The 17,288-nt window shown below is 46.1% G+C and overlaps 1 protein-coding gene and 1 long non-coding RNA gene across 3 annotated transcripts in view; one reads left to right on the top strand and one right to left on the bottom strand.

Annotated features, from left to right (window-relative positions):
* Positions 1–2,835: 2,835 nt before the first annotated feature.
* Positions 2,836–4,871, bottom strand: LOC311434612. The gene is made up of 3 exons (XR_014691598.1): positions 4,244–4,871; positions 3,466–3,571; positions 2,836–3,237 (listed from the first exon to the last, which is right to left on the bottom strand). It is a non-coding gene; the product is annotated as an uncharacterized lncRNA (long non-coding RNA).
* A 249-nt stretch (positions 4,872–5,120) lies between these two features.
* Positions 5,121–17,288, top strand: part of RHOQ (ras homolog family member Q) — a 22,108-nt gene continuing 9,940 nt past the window's right edge. Inside the window, exons 1-2 of one of the 2 annotated variants that reach the window (XM_084514872.1) lie at positions 5,121–5,447; positions 5,592–5,650. In XM_084514872.1, coding sequence (XP_084370998.1) covers positions 5,306–5,447; positions 5,592–5,650 — 201 coding nt within the window. In that variant the 5' untranslated portion in view covers positions 5,121–5,305. The remainder of the gene's footprint in view (positions 5,448–5,591; positions 5,651–17,288) is intronic. The other variant, XM_084514871.1, reaches the window with a different exon arrangement.

Here is a 17,288-nt window from a genome sequence, read left to right as displayed (position 1 = left end):
GACTTTATGGAAACAAGTTGCAATCTTAACCATACGTTACTAAACGTTTTCTGCAAAGTAGCGTTTCTAATAGAGACATATTTTTCAAAGATCTTAGAGGTTCTTTGGGTGCTTGTAGTTACCACTGCGACAACAGCACTACTGAAATGAGCAAAGGGAACTCTGTCATTGCCAGGCCCTGCTCTCTCTCTTGTGCTGGGAGAGGTGTCACTACCACTTGCTGAAATACTGGGAAGGTGAAGTTTCTGCCAGTGTGGTGAGAGAATCCTCAGAAATGATGGCTTCACATTGGTTACAACAAACACCTCAGAAGAAGAAAATGACGAGTGTCTCCTCTTCTCCCTTCCCTCCATTTCCTATCAGGATATACATAACCCTTCCTGAGAAAATTTCTAGCACTCTCTTCCCTTCCAGCCCTATTAAGCCATTAGCATCTTATAAGCTATTAGCACTTAGGGTTTCTCTTTGCTCTCTGGTTCTCTGCTGTTGCAGGCATGCTTCACAGCAAACAGCTCACATATAGTATGTTAGATTCCCCCAACTCTGGATTTCTGTCCTCAGATCTATTTTGGATTCCCTTCAGCATTCTCCACATGCCAAATTACATGACAAGTTGTGGAAGAGGACTGCCAGGGAAGGATTTACTCTTTCCCTCCCAGCACAGGACAGGTACAGCTCCTAGAGCAGGACTGAGTGGGGTGACTGCAAGGTTCTCCACCTTTCCATTCAATTCTCCCCTTCTCTGCCATCCACGTCCCTTCCCAATATCCCACCCATCACCGTTCCTTACCCCCACATTACACTGGATGTTACAAGCCATGGAAGGAGTCAGAATTCCCGAAATAAATCCTGTCCTATTCATGTAACAAGAATACCTTTTCTGGTCTCTAGCATGGAGCCAAGGTTCAAGATCTTGATTCTTTCTCCTTTTTGGTACACTGTGGTACATAACAGCCATGCTAGACTACTCAGTCTTGAGCACTGGAATGAGTCAGAGGTGTACATTTCTTAGCAACAGTGAAAGGGATGCTCTGATGCTATGGTGATGTATGGAATCATATAGGTAGCATGAAAAGAGGATGCTAAGTGCTCAGAGGAAGCCCTTGCTTGCTTTGTCCTCTCTTCTCTGCTGTCAATGGTGGTTACTGTCGGTGTACAAAAACCTCACCGTGAGGTGGATTTTATCTCCAACAAAATATCTGGTGAACTGCAAGTAATTGTCTCTACTTTGGCCTGGGGAAGAGAATTGCTTCATTCTGACACTTAGCACAGTGCTAAATAGCTGAAAAGCGATTTATTCTGCTCAGGCCCCTTCAATGAATAGGGAATAGCACCAGAAGAGCTGTCCCGAACTGTGGTACCTAGTCATTTGGAGATATCTAAGGCAATGAAAACCACCCGACTGGGTGCTCATGTGCCACGAAGGGGTGCTCACCTGGAAAGGAGAGTGGGTGGCAATAACGTGGAAACTGATGTCGGCAGTAGCTTAGCTGGCTGATCTCTGCAGAAGACAGACCCAGTGAAGTTCTTCCTTCCAGAGGATGAAACGGGTGTCTGAAGGCATCTCAACCTCTAGCTCACTGCTTCCGTGCCATGTCCAGAGCATTTGTGTTAGGATCTTTACTCTTGCCTAAATGCATTGCTTAGAATGATGTAATATCCCCTTTAAGGTCACTTTTATCTCCCTTCTTACGAAAGAATTCGTTCATTAGCGCTGCTGCTGAGTTCTCCTTGATTTTAGTCAAGAGGCATTCCACCTGACAGGAGATCCATTATCTTCACTGCTTCTGCTAGATGGATAGTGGATTTGATAGTCACTTAAATGCTGCTGTTTGGAGCTACAAACAAAACCAAGGAGCTGAGTATCTCACGAGTGCCTTTGCATGGAGGAAAGTGAGAGAGGAACACCGGGTCTCTGCTTCCTGATTCTCAAACTGTGGCAAGACCAACTGCATCTGTCCATACCTGAGATCTTTGCAGAACCTTGCTCTCCCTGTTGGGACCCTCCTCCTGTGATTTGCAGCAGGTAGGAATGGTATGGGCACTAATTAGGAATACGACCTGAAATTTTCAAAATCCCTTTAAAAACTTTTGGGAAAAAAATAAGGGCATGATTGAAATGTTTCATGAGGTCACTTTTTTATTTATCTTACACTATGCTCTAACACTATGATAACTTAAATTGAAACCATAACTATTTAGAAATTGAAATGTTTTGATCTAAAATTATAAAATCTGGATGCTTTGAAGCTGCCGGAACATTTTTCTGCTTCTCCTGAAACATCTTCATGGAATTCACATGATTTCAGAAAGTGTTCACCTCAAAGGAGCTGTCTTTTCAGAGAAAAGAGTTCCCCTGATATATTTTCTCTGACCATCTTTAAAGCTTAACGTTATTAAGAAAAAGCATGTAGACTAGTGATTGTGACACTTTCCAGTGTCCAGTGCCAAATTTATTTTTAAAACATCGTATCTCACTCTCAGCAATGGGCTCTAGTTTTGGCCCTGGTGTCACTGTTTCCCTGCTGGTAAGACACAAGTAATGACACTTCCATAAAGTTAAGGAAAGGCTCCCATCTCAGTTACATCCATGCAAAGAGGAAGGAAATCATTTAGGGTGGCTAATAAGGTATCCCAAACTGTAATAGGATAACAGGATAAGATTAGATAATTCAAGAGGCCTGTGCAGGGGCTTTCCATATAACGGAGGATTGCCACAAGCACTGTAAAGAGCAAGTGTGCTCAAACAATCAGATGACTACAGCTGATGGCCTATAATTTTCTTTATTTCTTTTATTCTAATTTTACAGACCGCATGCTTTCTGCATGGAGACCGTCACCATATTCAAGAAAAACGTTGCGAGGGAAGCAAGCACGCAGGTGGGACCCTTTAAACTGAGAGGAAATTAGTATCACTGCTCTTGTAAATTATGAAAAAAAAATATTGGAGATGGCTTAGATGCTGAGATTCCAAAAGAATTGTATCTGCAGCTATTGAACTGCCTATCCATTTTTAGCACAGTAGAAATATGTAATGTTTCCTCTGTATTAGCTCTATACAACAATCTCTGCATTACCTAATCTTGGATAGACAAGCAAAACTTAATGATCTGATTCATAAATTGCAGAAATGGTGTTCTCACCGTTTATGGTGTCAATAAATCATTCAGACTGAAATACGGGCTTGTGTTATGTCCATTCCGGTATTACCTTCTGCTGCTTACACCACTGAGAACTCTGTTTGAAAACGAGAGATTGATTGGTCTGAAAGATGATAGGCTGCAAACAGGACATTCAGATGACATTGCCCTTTCTACTGACTTTCACAAAGACTTTACATTTCTTGTAAGCCTGTAAGTATTGTAGAGAATCTTAAACCATGGCTCCAATCTTGCAAACCCAGGCATGCCTAAAAAACCACATCCTCTGATTGACTTTTGTGGGACTAATATGAGCGTTACTCACGTATCATTTGGAGCTACTGCTGGGACCTGGAGTTTTTTGGGATGCTTCCTCAAGTACTGGCTTCTTCCATGAAGTCTTTTCACCCACCGTGGGAAGACATTCGCCTCTGTGGTGAGATGTCACCATTAGTGGCACATGACAATTTGGTGACAAAGTGAGACACAGCGGTTTATCTAGCAGCATCACCAAAAGGATCTGGATGGAGAAATGCTGGAGTGTACTCACAACAGAGAGTGGTAGCACAACTGATGAATATAACAATTTTGTGTAAATTTAGAGATGAAATTTAGAAATAAGTTAGTAATTCAGGTGGACAGATTTATCTTTATAAAATTTGTTGAGTTTAGCCAGGTTAACACTTAACTCCCCGGATCCATAGACCAAATAGGTTTTTGTTTTGTGTGTTTTGTTTGTTGTTGGTTTTGTTTTGTTTTGTTTTGTTTTGTTTTATTTTATTTTATTTTATTTTATTTTATTTTATTTTATTTTATTTTATTTTATTTTATTTTATTTTATTTTATTTTTTGCTGCTTACAAAGGCCTGGCTCCATCTCTTTTCCCCACTGCTGCTAATTCACACAAAGGACATTCTGATTCTACTTCTCATCCCATGTTCTCATTTCCAGAAGTTTGTATACCCCAGAAATTGCTTTCCAATACGTATTTATCTTCTGTCATCTAGCTGCATGGTCAACTATGGGATTTCCATTGATTTCTCCCCTCACAGACTTCCCATAGTCTATTGGATCTTGTCTGCACGTCTCCCTCCATTACTGACCTGAATGTTTGGAATAGGCCTTACTCCTAAAGTAGCCTAGCTCTGCTTCTTCCTCACAGTGAGTGCTCTGCCTCACACGTATAGAGAGGTCTTATTGAAGTCCTAGAAAGTAAAATTTAAATTCATAATATGAAAAAAAAGACTTTTTAGCACTCACATGCGATGCTGACGTAACGGTTGAGTTCATAAGTTGGAACTAGTCAAAAAATGTCCTTAGAAATAAAAATTGTCACAAAAAAAAGAAGATTTCTCATAAATCCTTCTTATTGAATTGCAGTGTGTTCTTGCAGGAAAACATCTATAGAGGGTGAAAAACAAGTACAAGAAACACTCTGTGGATGAAACAGCCTGGGCATTTACAACCCTTGCCTCCTAAGGTAGATTTCATAGCTCTGTGTTGGCCGTGGGGCTTTTAGGACGTTTTATGAGGTTCCACTTGCACAGACATGCTACTACTCCCCGTGGCTGTGCTGTGTGGCAAGGAGATCCAAGGCGAGCATTTTCGTTTACCAGCTCCCCATCCTCATTTGCTCTCAATGTTTAGCGCAGACTAATCGGTCTGCGAGACGGAGGCATGGCATGGATGAGACCCATTTGGCTGAGATTGTGCAAGTGCTGAGGGCTGATTCTGTGAAGCAACACTGGCGATTCTGCAAGCAGCAGGACGGAGGGAGCACACTCCCCACTGACTGCACAGCCTGGGGCACCGCTGCCAGGGCTGGGGACACCCAGTATGTCACGGAAGCGTGGCATCGCTCAGGTTGGAAAAGGCTCGAGGCCGCTCAGCTGGGCGGCAGCCTCCCAAAGCACCACGGCGGGAGCTCCCCTCGCCGCCTCAGGACGCCGCCGCCCGCCTCCTCCTCGCCCAGGCGCGGCCGCCCTCCGCCTCCCTCCGGCCCGCACTTCCCCTGCGCGGCCGCGGCCGGGGGAAGGCGGCTCCCGCCGGGCCCAGCGCGGCGGCGGCGGCGGATGGCGGGGGGGCCGCCCGCTGAGGAGAAGGAGGAGGAGAAGGAGGCAGCGATGGTGGCGGGGGGCCCGGCGCCATGAGGGCGGGCTCCGGCCATGGCCCATGGCAGCGCCGCGGTCATGCTGAAGTGCGTGGTGGTGGGGGACGGCGCGGTGGGCAAGACGTGCCTGCTGATGAGCTACGCCAACGATGCCTTCCCCGAGGAGTACGTGCCCACCGTGTTCGACCACTACGCAGGTGAGGGGGGCGAGGGGAGGGAAGGAGGGAGGCAGGGAGGGAGGGAGGGAGGAGGCAGGGGGTGCCCGCACGGATCGCCCCTGCCCTGCCCTGCCCTGCCCTGCCCTGCCTCGCCTCACCGGCTCCGTTTCTCCCTCCTTGCAGTCAGCGTCACCGTGGGGGGCAAGCAGTACCTGCTGGGGCTCTACGACACCGCCGGACAGGTGAGACACCCAGCCGGGACTGGACTCGGGTCCTTTCCCTTTTTTCTTTTTTCTTACGGGTATTTTAGGCCATCCAAGCGGGTCCCCTGGCCGAGGCGGTGCGGCAGCCTGCGTGGCGAGGGGTGGTGGCGCTGGACGGGCCCCATTGCGCAGCCCCCCCCTCGGCTTTGGAGGAGGAACAAAAAGAGCGCCCCAGAAAAAAGGGCCCGGCCCCGGGGGGTGCAGGAGACCCCCCCAAGGAGACCCGGAGTATATATAGAAAAGCAGCATGTTTGTTGTTTTTTTTTTTTTTTTTTTTTTTTTTTTTTTTTTTTTTAAAGTTGGGGATTTCTTACATGAAAACTTCTCGGCGTGTGAGCGTGTGGCTGGGTCTCACATGACCTCAGCGCGCTTCCCTGCCGTAACCAGCAGAGACTAAAATAATCCCACCGGACCCGGGTGCAGCTGAAGCTGTGCGTTCAGACCGAGTGCCTCCCATCCGACATCGAGCAGTTGTTGGTTGGCCAAAGCAGAGCAACTTTTTGGGTCTGCGTGCAGCCCTAAGGGAAGCAGCACTCAGCCAGTCCTTCGTGGGTTTGTGAGGCCTGAAAACAGCAATAAACCCCATTCGAGGAGAATTACAGGAAACAGCCTCATTTCCAAAAAGCTGGTAGCTGAAGGGTGAGATTCTTACCAAAAAGGCTGACTTCACTGCGACCTCACTGAGCCAAGCACAGACCAGTCCCATTTATGCAAGCTAAGTTCATCTGTTATTTCTGTCGTAGCCCTGCTTTCCCGTAGTAAATGGTTTTTCAAAACACAGCTTGTTGTAAAATGCTGCTCAAGTGTGCTACACTACGAGGATCTAGTTAGTGCTCAGGCAAATTAAAGCATCTCGTTAATACCCATCTATTTTTCTATCATGAGCATTGGAAAATATAAAAATAAGCACCTAGCGCTAGCGTGCGTATGCACAGCTTATTTGTGGATGCTGTCTCAAACAGCTTGTGCTGACTTGTTACTATTAATGGGAGCGCGTGTTGTCAACTCTGTGTAACCTTAACTAATGTGGTTTTGTGGTATCCCTCGCTGCCTGAACGTGCTGAGTACCAAACGGGGAGAGCTTTGGCCCCCTCTAAAGCTAGCAGTGTAAACTGGCCAGTTGGCAGCAAACAGCAAGCAAAGGTATTCCTGTTAAGCTAAGAAAAACTTTTCAGTGTTAAATTGTGTATCTAGATTTGTAAAAAGTTGAAGTAAGCTTTTTTTTTTTTTTTTTTTTTTTTTTTTTTTCTTGTCCAAATTGTGAGAAGTTGAAATCTTAAACTCACATTACAGCTTCTGATGTACCCAGGACCAGAACTTGCTGTCCTAACTCAGAGGAGCCTTAGCTCATGTAGTGTTTTAATGAAGCTACCCTTACAAATATGTCTGGTCTTGGCAAAACTCTCCTTTTAGTCAGTCCTACCAGGTGATACTAAAATCTTTATTGTTATCCTCACCCCAGCTCAGCGTATGGGGGGAAGCGGTGGACACCTGGGGCTGCCCATGAAAGCCTCATCCCAACAAGCAGCACGACTAAGGAGATTCTCATGGGGACCCCATGTAAAGACCGTAGACCAGCAATTTTCTTCTTTCTTTTTCCTCCTTCATCAGAGAGGATTTGCTGACAAGCCATTCTCCTAGAGCCAGGGGATAAAAGAAAGCTTACTTCCAAGTTTAAAGATTTATGTAGTTAACAGCAGAAGAGCCACGAATTGCTGGTGCCTTCTCCATGTTGAGGAAACAGTCTGCTGCATCTGGTGCATGCCTGCTGTTTGTACAGACTTTTGTACAGCTCGGATCCATTGCTGCTCAAAGTTAGGGTTTCTGTGCCAGCGTACATCGGTGTTTTCATTTCTAATTCTCTCACCCCCAAATAGTTTTACTGTAAAGTACTGGCCTGGTAGTATCATTTTCTCCAGACTTGGCAGCGCACGATTACTGCGTGGCATCTGAGCAGTTCGCTGTCTTCAAAGCCTGCCTGTCCCCAGCCCTGGGCAGAGCGAGTCGGTACAGCCTGCAGGTCTCATCTCCTGGGGCACGGAGCGTGACCAAGGCTTGGACTTCTCAATCGCTCCAAATCCATGCGGCAAGCCCATGGCAGAGCCAGGAATCGAGACCTTTTGGTTTCTAGCTGGTGTGCAGCAGGCTTGTCAGCCTGAAATTCTGACTTATCAGCCTGTGGGTGTCTGTAGCTTGCATGGTTATGTATTTAGCAACTTGTGACAGACTTCTGTTTGGCAGAGGGGCTGTAAGCTGTTGAGTTCATGACACCCAGGATGCGTTTCTAGCAAGCTTCTTCACAACATAGGCAAATCACATGTAGTAACTGCACTGAGCACGTAATGCCTCGCGTCTTTGTGCGTTTCCAGGAGGTTGAGAATAAATCCATTAAAGTCCCGTTTTTTCAGGTTATATATAGCAGGGGAAAATGACACAGTTCACAAGCTTCAGTCTACACGCAGACAGACCTTCCCCCCTCTGTGTGCGTGCAGTGCATCCAGGCGCTTTGGCTGAAAATACTGCGGCCGTGGTTCAGCAGAAAATAGCCAGTACAGCTGCTGGGCAGGGGAGGCGCTCAGAGCCCGTTTGGTTTTGCAGCTGCGGAGGCCGGCTCCTGCTCCAGGGAGGCAGATGGGAACTGGTCCTTGGGTGGCCCTGCCATCCTAGGGAGGACATTCCTCGGGCAATTCCTCCCGGAGGTGGAGCAGCAGCTCCTTTTAGCCTTGCTGCTGGGCACAGCCCTTGGCTTTGGCTGGCTCTTGGCTCATCCCCTCACTCCTCCACCTGCATTGCCCAGAGCTGGGAGCAGAAATCTGCCAAAGTTTAACTGTGAGGTGCTCGTGATGCTGGTGGTTGGGTGCCTTTCGCTTTTCAATCTCTGCTTGCTGGGGGAGAGTAACTGCGTGCCAGTACAGTTTTTATGGAGCACGGCTGCCAGGTAAAATAAGCCTGGGAAGGGAACCGTGGCTCCATCAGGAGTCTGCTGACTTCGCCCTGGTAGAGCGCTTTTGAACTAGGACCAAGTGGTGATCATTTTGATCTTTCGTAATACCAAACATAATACTGCCAGCTCTCGTGGTAGCAAAGCTTTTGGAGAAATGCCTGCAAGCATTCACAGAGGGGCTGCGTGTCCCCTTGCCATATCCCAAATGACCGGAGTAACCGTGAGGACACACAGCATTTACCTCTAGGGGGTTGTGCTCCATGCTGGAGCCTGCTGCTTAAAGTGGCAGTCAGGGCTCATCCTCCTCTCCTTCCCTTTTGATGTGGGGTTTTCATTCATGGTGTGGTCGCTTTCCTCCAGTACGTGCTGAGCAGGTACCTGTGGAAGCCTTGGGGTCCCGGTGTGTTGTGGAGCGAAGGGCTGGCAGAGCTGGGGGCAGGCCAGGAGGAGGCTGGAGCAGAGCAGGGTAAGACACTCGGTGGCTTCTCAGCTGTCACCCAGACAGTAGCTGCGAAACTCACTAAGCACAACATGAGAACAAGCTGCTGCCTGGTTTCGTTGGTTCAGTTTTTGGTGGCTACTCTTGCTGCAGCTGCAGCCACCTTAATTCAGATCTGCTGATATTTTTTTGGCTGTTGTAACTGAGTTAAAACCGATGTTAAAAGCAATTTTGTATTAAACTTGGTCAGGCTGCCGAAGTGTGTAAATCTAACTCAAATATTAGCGAGATCAGCGCCTGCCTTAAGGCCAGGTGTATAAACAAGTGGTTATAACTGCGAATGAGCCTGTGGGAAAGAGAGGGATGGGGGCATGGTTATTAAAAAGGATGGACACACAACTCGTAGCAGTTGCTATAAATAAGAAAGAGCAGTCATCTTCGTAATCCTTGCTGAATGTTTCTCTTGGCTGTGGCAGGTAGTCCTGGTTTAGCAGGTACCACTTTGGCATCCTGAAAGGAGTGGCAGCTGCTGGCCCTTTTGGCTGCTCTGTTGTGCAACAGGAATCCCCCCCTCGGACCACGTATGCCGCAGATACCGCGCAGCCAGAGCGCCGAACGCAAACTGCAGCACGCAAGCACGGTCTCCCACAACACAAAACCATTGTGGAGTTACAATTGCTACAATCATTAGCATGATTTTGGCAATTCCGAGAATTAAACATCAGCCATGAACACTCTGCCCCATGTCTGTCCCCTCACCCCGCACCTCCCTCCTCCCACGTGCTCTCCCTTGCTCCCTTCGCCTTGCTACGGCCGGGCCAGCAGCTGCTGCGGCCGCCTGCGAGCCCGCTCCGGGCCAGCGTGCTGTCCTATGAATGTGCTGTCCTATGAATGTGCTGTCCTATGAATAGCTCAGCCTCAGCCCTTAGGGGTGTTGCCAGCCGTGCAGATTGAACGGCTCTGCAGCAGCAACTGGCTGGATGTAGGTAATTGAAAATAGAAACGCGCCCGGATTCCCCCTCTGAAATTTTAAGATTTCTAGGCAAAAGGAGGAAGTGATGCACGTGAGCCTACAGTCTCTATGATGACAGTTCAGTAGACAAATACTTGAGCAAAAATGGGCTTTCCCTTTGAAGAGAAAGGGACTTTTACTTTCAGATTGGCTTTTAAAAATGCTCTTCCAATAATAATAATAATCCCAGTGCCAAGCTTACGTTCCAACACCGTGTTGTGAACTGTGATTCACACCTTGAAAGCGTCACACCTTTCCTAGAAAGACAGGCAGGTATTGTGATCACCAGATGGGGAATTGAGGATGGGAAATACTGCTCTGAGTTCCCAAGAGGATCCACTGAATATATGTGGCAAACCCAAGACAGCTGTTTCTTTTTCAGAGTGTCCAAAGCCCCACAGCGTTTCTGAAGGTTGGGACTGAGTTATCTTAAAACCAAACGTAAGGGTTTTGTGTGAAAATGTAGATCCAGAATGTCTTGGCCAAGTGATTGACTACACTGATTGTGTAGTCAAGTAAAAATGTTTTTTTTTTTCTGGGTTTAGGCTGTGACAGAGTTCTCTCTGAATTTTGCTCATTTATGGTTTCTTTGAGGTACAGCGCCATGTTCCTATGCTATCCAAACACCATGATCCAAAAAGGCAATCCTGAGTGCAAGCAATAATTGTTGCTTTTCCAGTATAATGTTATTGCATATCCTCTCACCTCCCAGTTGTAAGCTGGTGTGTGTAGTCAGAGTTCTTGACTGAAATGTCTCCTTTGCAAAGAGCTCTTCATGTTTTGGTAAATATGAAAAGTCTCAAAAAAGCACTATTTTCATTTATAGTTTAGCTCCTGAGTCAGCCTCTAATCTACACCTTCAAGCCAGACGTCATCTAGAGTACTGCCTCCGCAGCAAAGACCTTTCTCCCAATCAATTACTTGGCGAGAAACAGTGCAAAAGGACTTAAAACGTCAGCTAGGGCTTGATCCACAGCTCTGTGTCAGCAGGCACCCTACTGCTGAGCTCAGAGTGCTTTGTTCCTGTTCCTTTATTGAGAACACGGACAAAATGAACATAAAACTTAATAGCAATACCAATGTTTTGTCAGTCCCAGGCATTCAAAATGATGAGTCAGCTATTCCTATCCCCGGACCACACTAGGAGGCACCTAAAAACCTAGAAAAGGAAAACGGATTGGGAATTTTTCTTTTGCCCTTTGCTGGAAGTGGTTTTCCTTTGAGTTTTGTGTGTTCAGGTTTTCTCTGTGTCCACAGGGGACTGGAAACACCGCTCATTTAAAAGTGAACAGGATGTTATTTTTCTTCATGTAATCATCGTACTCTGGGAACCTGGGCTTTAAGAAATAATATAAAACACTGATTCCAAATCTTGAAGTTTTACTAGGAATTATAAAAAAAACAATATTGTTAAAACAGATGCTTTGGGACAGAAATTCAGGACTTTTTTTAACCTCCAAATTAGCAGTTACGCTTCTAACAAAACTGTGGCTCCTCTAATTAAAAAAAAAAAAAAAAAAAAAAAAAAAAAAGTGAACTGGGCCAAAGAGGAGGGGAATGACATCTTTTTACTGCTCTGTTCTGCTGCGGTTTTCTAAGCAGTCTGTTGGTTTGGATTGGTGACTGGGTGATCTGTGTTAAGAAAAATGCCTGAATGCTACATGATGCTTCCAGCACTTCTGTAAAGGTTGTGTCAGTTGACTCATGAGCTGCTGCTGTCCTCGTCCTCTTTTAATCCCTGCTGCATCCATTTTATGGCATGTGGGCAGAAATTCTTAGCAGTGGTCGGCACTTGCTGGTGTGTGTATCAAAATGCAGATGGCAGTGTTACTCTCCAGAGCAAGGGAGCATCTGTCAGCATCCTAGGTGAGCTTATTGCATTAGATGAATGAAACACAGACCAAATGTGCCTCAGGCAGCTCATGCTCTAAATCAGATGCAGCCGTGAATGCTGAAAGATCATCTGTAGGGCTCATTGCCCTGGGTTGTCTGATGTCCAGTTGGGATGCAGTGCTGGAGTGAATTACAGCTGGATGCCAGGAGCAACGTGGGCATCAACGTGTATCTTTACCTGGTACCCACAGGTAGCCCAGTCATGGGCAGCGAGGTGGCTGTCGTATTCCTCTCCTCAGAAGGAGAAACCCTAGAAGGTTTCTCAGCTGCCTTAGCATCTGTGGCAGTGAAACCACTAGATGTTTTACCACGTTCTTCGATGGCAGCTGTTAGCCCTGACACATCGGGGCTTGACGTAAAATGAGATGCAGAAGGCTCCTAGGAGCACCTTTAATTCCGGGAACTTTCACCGTGATGCGTTTATGGAGTGCACGTGATGGCAAAGGTACTGTGGCAGCTTATGCCCTCTATGCAGCTGTGTGATGGGAATTAATCTTGCAGAGTCAGTGTGATGAAGTCTTAGTCTTCTGTCTTACAAAGCTGTGTTTCTCAGCACTGGACTGAAGAATGTGCTTTTGGGATTTATTTGTGAAAAGTGAAAGGGAGCGGGACCCCTGACTGACCAGTCTTTGTTGCCGTGACACAGATAACTGTATTAAACCACCTCTATTCCAAGGCTTGTTTTCTCAGTGAAAACAGACTACTTGACAGTCATTTTCTCCTGTAAAAACATACTGAAAGAACCCATCTTTCCTAACAGCAGGTGCTGACCAGATCCTCTGTGCCAGGGTGAATTTAATTGTTTTTCCCTGATTACCCGATGTGAAAGAATGAAAACCCCTGATTGTTCCTGGCCACACTCACCAAAACTGGGGTGAATTCCTTTCGCAGAGCAAGTGTGAAACTGGTGTGGGAAGAGTGTTACTCATAAGGTCAGTGACAGAGCAGGAAACCAGCACAGCACCTCCGAGCCGCAATTTCTGCTGGATAACGAGTGAAAGGGCTTGCCCACGGCAGTCACCCTGCCGCTTCCTAGGAGCTCCTGGTGGCTGAGCAACTGCCCTAGGTGTGTTTGAGTGAAAGTGTGTTCACTGGTAGTGCCTGCAGTCTGCTGAATCCATGTTAAAGATGCTAAAACACTAAGTCTTGCAGAGAAAAATCAGACTTTTACTTTCAGAACACCAGGAAGAGGCTGGCAAGCTGAAGTTACTGTGGTGATAGAGAGCAGTGTTTTGTTGAGACTGTCTAGGCAAATAGTTTAGCAGCACCACATGCCAAGATGTAGGATTTGGATGGTACTTAAACCCACATTAAGACTGGGATCAATTTTGATCAATTAAAGGCATTTTTATGTATAATAAAGGGCATATTCCGTCCTTGTCTCAAGGCTCTAAAATCCATCTTAATAGGCTCCATCTTTCAGCTGGTTATTTCTCTACACAGAAAAGCATTTCAGACGTGTAAGCAGCTGCGTAGATCTCAGATACGCCAGAAGGGAAGTTCTGTCAGAAGAAAAATCCTAATTCGCAAACACTGGGCCTTTTCAATGTATAATTCATACGTCCTGTGAACAGCTCTCCTCACAGGAGCTTAGAGATGGGTTTACATCGGTTTACTTCATTTTTAGAATACAATGGGAGAGCATTTAGCCTGTCTTCCTGCAGCCTTTTCTATAAATTAAAAATAGCTGCTGGACCCAAATCAGCCGCTTTCTGTGTTCCCTGGGAAACCTCTGAGAGCACAGGCCCCAACAGGCCGACCCTGCCTTTGGGCGTGTGGGCCACATCGCCAGAAGCCACTGAAGGGTCTGGGGGCCTGCAGCCAGGCAGTGATCACCCTGTTTCGCATGTCCCAAAACTAGGGGCAGCTGGAGGTTGTCTGCAGATGTAGGAAATCACAAAATCAAACGTAGCAATCTGTGGGACAGGGCCTGTGTTTCAGGCCGGGCCCGGCAGCGGTGTCAGGCCGTGCGGCCTCAGGCTGGGCTGCAGCTTGCAAAGGGCTACAGAGTGCACGCAGCCCGTGCTGAAATGCTGTAGAGAGCTGGTTTTTAAGGCAGGGAAGCAATTTGTGCTTCCTATAGGGCAGTACAGCCCACTTCCCTCTCTCTCCTCCCCCACCTAGTACGTAGTAGAATCAGAAACCACAGCGTGATTCAGCCCGGCACCTGAAACCTTCCTGCACTGCTTCTGGGCAGGCAGCTGCTCGCTGGGGCTTATGGCAGGGCTGCGGCTCAGCCTCTCATCCCAAATAGTCTGGGGGAGACAGTAGGATCTGCCCGCTGGGGTAGCTGTCAGCTGCTGCTAAGTCCCCGGGGATGTGTTAGACACCACAGTTGTTACGGTTTGCTCGTTACATTTACCAAAATATTACCAGGGGCCTACTGAAGTGGAAATTTCTTTACTAGGAGGAAAACTACACACACTGGAACCTTGGATAGGTTTGAAATGCACTCCAAAAATGGTAAAATTAGAGCTCGGCAATCTGTATGGACTGTATAATCTTGTATATGTTTGTATTTGCAACCATCCTACTATGGAGCAGATTACAACTTGGTCTTACAGCTGGGATTCGGCTCCACAGAAAGCAGCTCGCTACGCTTGTGTGCCTCCCCGAGACCCTGTGAGCAGCGGTTGTCATTGCCCTGCGCTACACGAAGGCTGCATTCCTCTAGCAACTCCGCCTGATGTCTATTTTTGGCTTCCCCTCTAAAAACAGATGGTTGGGAGCGAGAACCTCCTCTTGTGATTGCTGTTGTAAGCTGTGAAAGCAACAGATGGTTGCTAACGCAGAGGCACAAACCCAGAGTTGTCAAGTTCCAGTTTTTCTTCCAGAGACCACTCAGGCTTTATTTTGTTCCCCTCCATCCACCTTATACCTTTTCAGAATACAAAAGAAGTAGGCTTCTCCTTTTGTTTAATAAGTCTGTCAGCATTATGTGACTGGAGATGTATACTTTACATTTCTTTCCAAGTCATTAACTTTGTTTCTGCCAAAGTACAAAGTGAGGCCTGAATTCAGACACAAGCATGACACACCTTGCTCAGAGCCCCAGCCACTGGTGTTAATGAAGTACTGGAATTTGGTTTCTGCTGGTTGTTTAAGGACAACAGCCCACATATTTGCAAGGAAAACAGAATGATCTAGGTTCACGTCTTCTTCACTGCCTGTAACAGCAGACCTTAGAGGTGTGCACTTCCCCAAATGTCTTGGTCAAGGTGTGGGACGGTCCTGACTGCAAGAAGGCTTCTCTAATTGTTCTTCATCTCTCCTAAAGGGATACAGAGACCCTAATCCCATTCCAGAGGAGGAGAAAGAGGCCTGTGGTCTCACAGTATTGAGAGAGGGGTGAGGACCTCAGTCCCCACCACTTTAACTTGGTCAGGGAAGAGGGGGATGACATAAAATAGAGGCTCTAATACTGTGGGATCACAGGTATGCCTGCACCTCTGCATTCAGTTTTCTGATAAACCAAACAAAATCATGCTTATGAGATCATTAGACTTCAGTTTGTCTGAGTTTATTTTTAAAAAATATCCCACTGCACGTAAGCTGTGTACATCAAAAGCTTTTGGAGTGCTTTGCAAAGACTAATGCATTATTAAGCTAGCAAACCCCTTTGGGACACCCTAACAGATGGGAAGATGCAAGTAGAGAGAGAATAGTAATTCGCTCAGGGCGACATATTATGTTAGTTGCAGAGTTAGAAATACAGTTTTTGTGTTCTTAACTATGCCTCCCAGATGATATCCATGGAACTGGGCAAAAGTATTAATTTAAAATCAATTAGACAACTTGAAATACAGCACTGCATTCTGCTTTTGGTTTGAGCAAACCTTTGCAATGAAGACCAATACACAGCTGCAGAAATGCAAGGCCATTCTTCAGTCTGCATGCAAAAAAGTTCCTCTATTTTTGAGAAGTTAAAGGTCAGGTAAAGAAATAGCCACATTTTGGATGCATTAAGACAAATCCACCTGAACAACCAAAATACGATGAGAAACGGTGATTCAGTACTCCAGCACAAGGCAGCAGAAAACTGGAGAGGCAGATAATGAGTTACTCTAGCAGATGGAAGGGACATCTACAGGAGAGACTTTAAGGAGCTAAAGATACAGGCAATGCTAGATGTACCCATAGAAAATCAAAACTAGAGGGAAATGAAAATTTAAAAGTATGGATTTCCTTTCTCCACTCCTAAAAACAAAACAAAACCAACCCGAAACCAGTCCTTCCCAGCTTGCAGCTGAGAAGCCAAGTCACCAGTTCCTCCATCTTGTCTCCTTTGCCATGTCTTCTCTCTGTTAGCAGCTGTCCTGGGTTACTGCAGAGGTACTGTTTAAAAAACAGATGCTCCTGTTGCAATTTAGTGTCTTCAAGGGGGTGTCCATAGATCACAGCACCATATAACATTGATTAAGCCAACATACTTGCAACCAATTTGCCTAAAGTCATTACAACTCTTACATTTTCAGCATGTTTTTTTTCCTATCTGTATTTATCTGCTTCAGCAAACAGTGAACATTTTTTGTTTTAAAGTCCAGGAAATATTGGAGAACGAGCCATTTCAGCACAGTCTGGAATTTTTGAGAGCTTAGTGCATATTCTGATCCTTAGTGGCTTCCTTACCCATCTTATTTATATTCTTAAAATATTCCAGTTAAATTCTTTAAATATTTTTAATGCCTAAATATATAGGCAGTGCCTCCCCCAGTTAGATTGGAAGTTTAATTGCTGTACAGTGCCGTGTGTCCATGCACTCAAATTGGAATTTATGTTGACTGACTAGGATAATTGGATTTTGCCATTGCATTTAATTTTAGAATAAGCCACATTTATTTCCCTTACACTAGATTCAGGAAATAAATTATAATTGAAGCGATCAGATTTTTTTTCCAGGCTTCTCTAATATGCAGCCTAAATTCATGTGGTACTTCAGGTTCTTTTACCAAGTGCAGCAATACGCCAGAGAAGGCTTTCAGTTTGGATTGTTATTTTCTGGGGGTTTGCTGGAGAGCAGAAGGAGCCTTAACACACAGACGGCCCACTGGAGGCTGCTAACATTGAAGCCAGGCTCTATCTTAGGAGGATGAAGGACCAGGATAAAAAATAGCCAAGTTTTGGATGCTTTAAAACTGATGGTGTGGGGGAAGATTACATTAGAATTACCTGTCTTACTAAAACAAGCGGTGGTAGGCCATTATGAGTATCAATATGAACACACTTGTCATAGCACAGGTGAGGTTTGAAGGAGAGCCTGACAGCATTGGCTTGTTTCAGGCAGCAGGATTGGCGGGTATAGCCAAATTCTCTGTTAATTTAAGCAAGC

The sequence above is a fragment of the Aythya ferina genome (assembly GCF_964211825.1).
Source record: "Aythya ferina genome assembly, chromosome: 3".
Lineage (NCBI taxonomy): Eukaryota > Metazoa > Chordata > Aves > Anseriformes > Anatidae > Aythya > Aythya ferina.
This window is presented reverse-complemented; position numbering and strand designations above follow the sequence as displayed.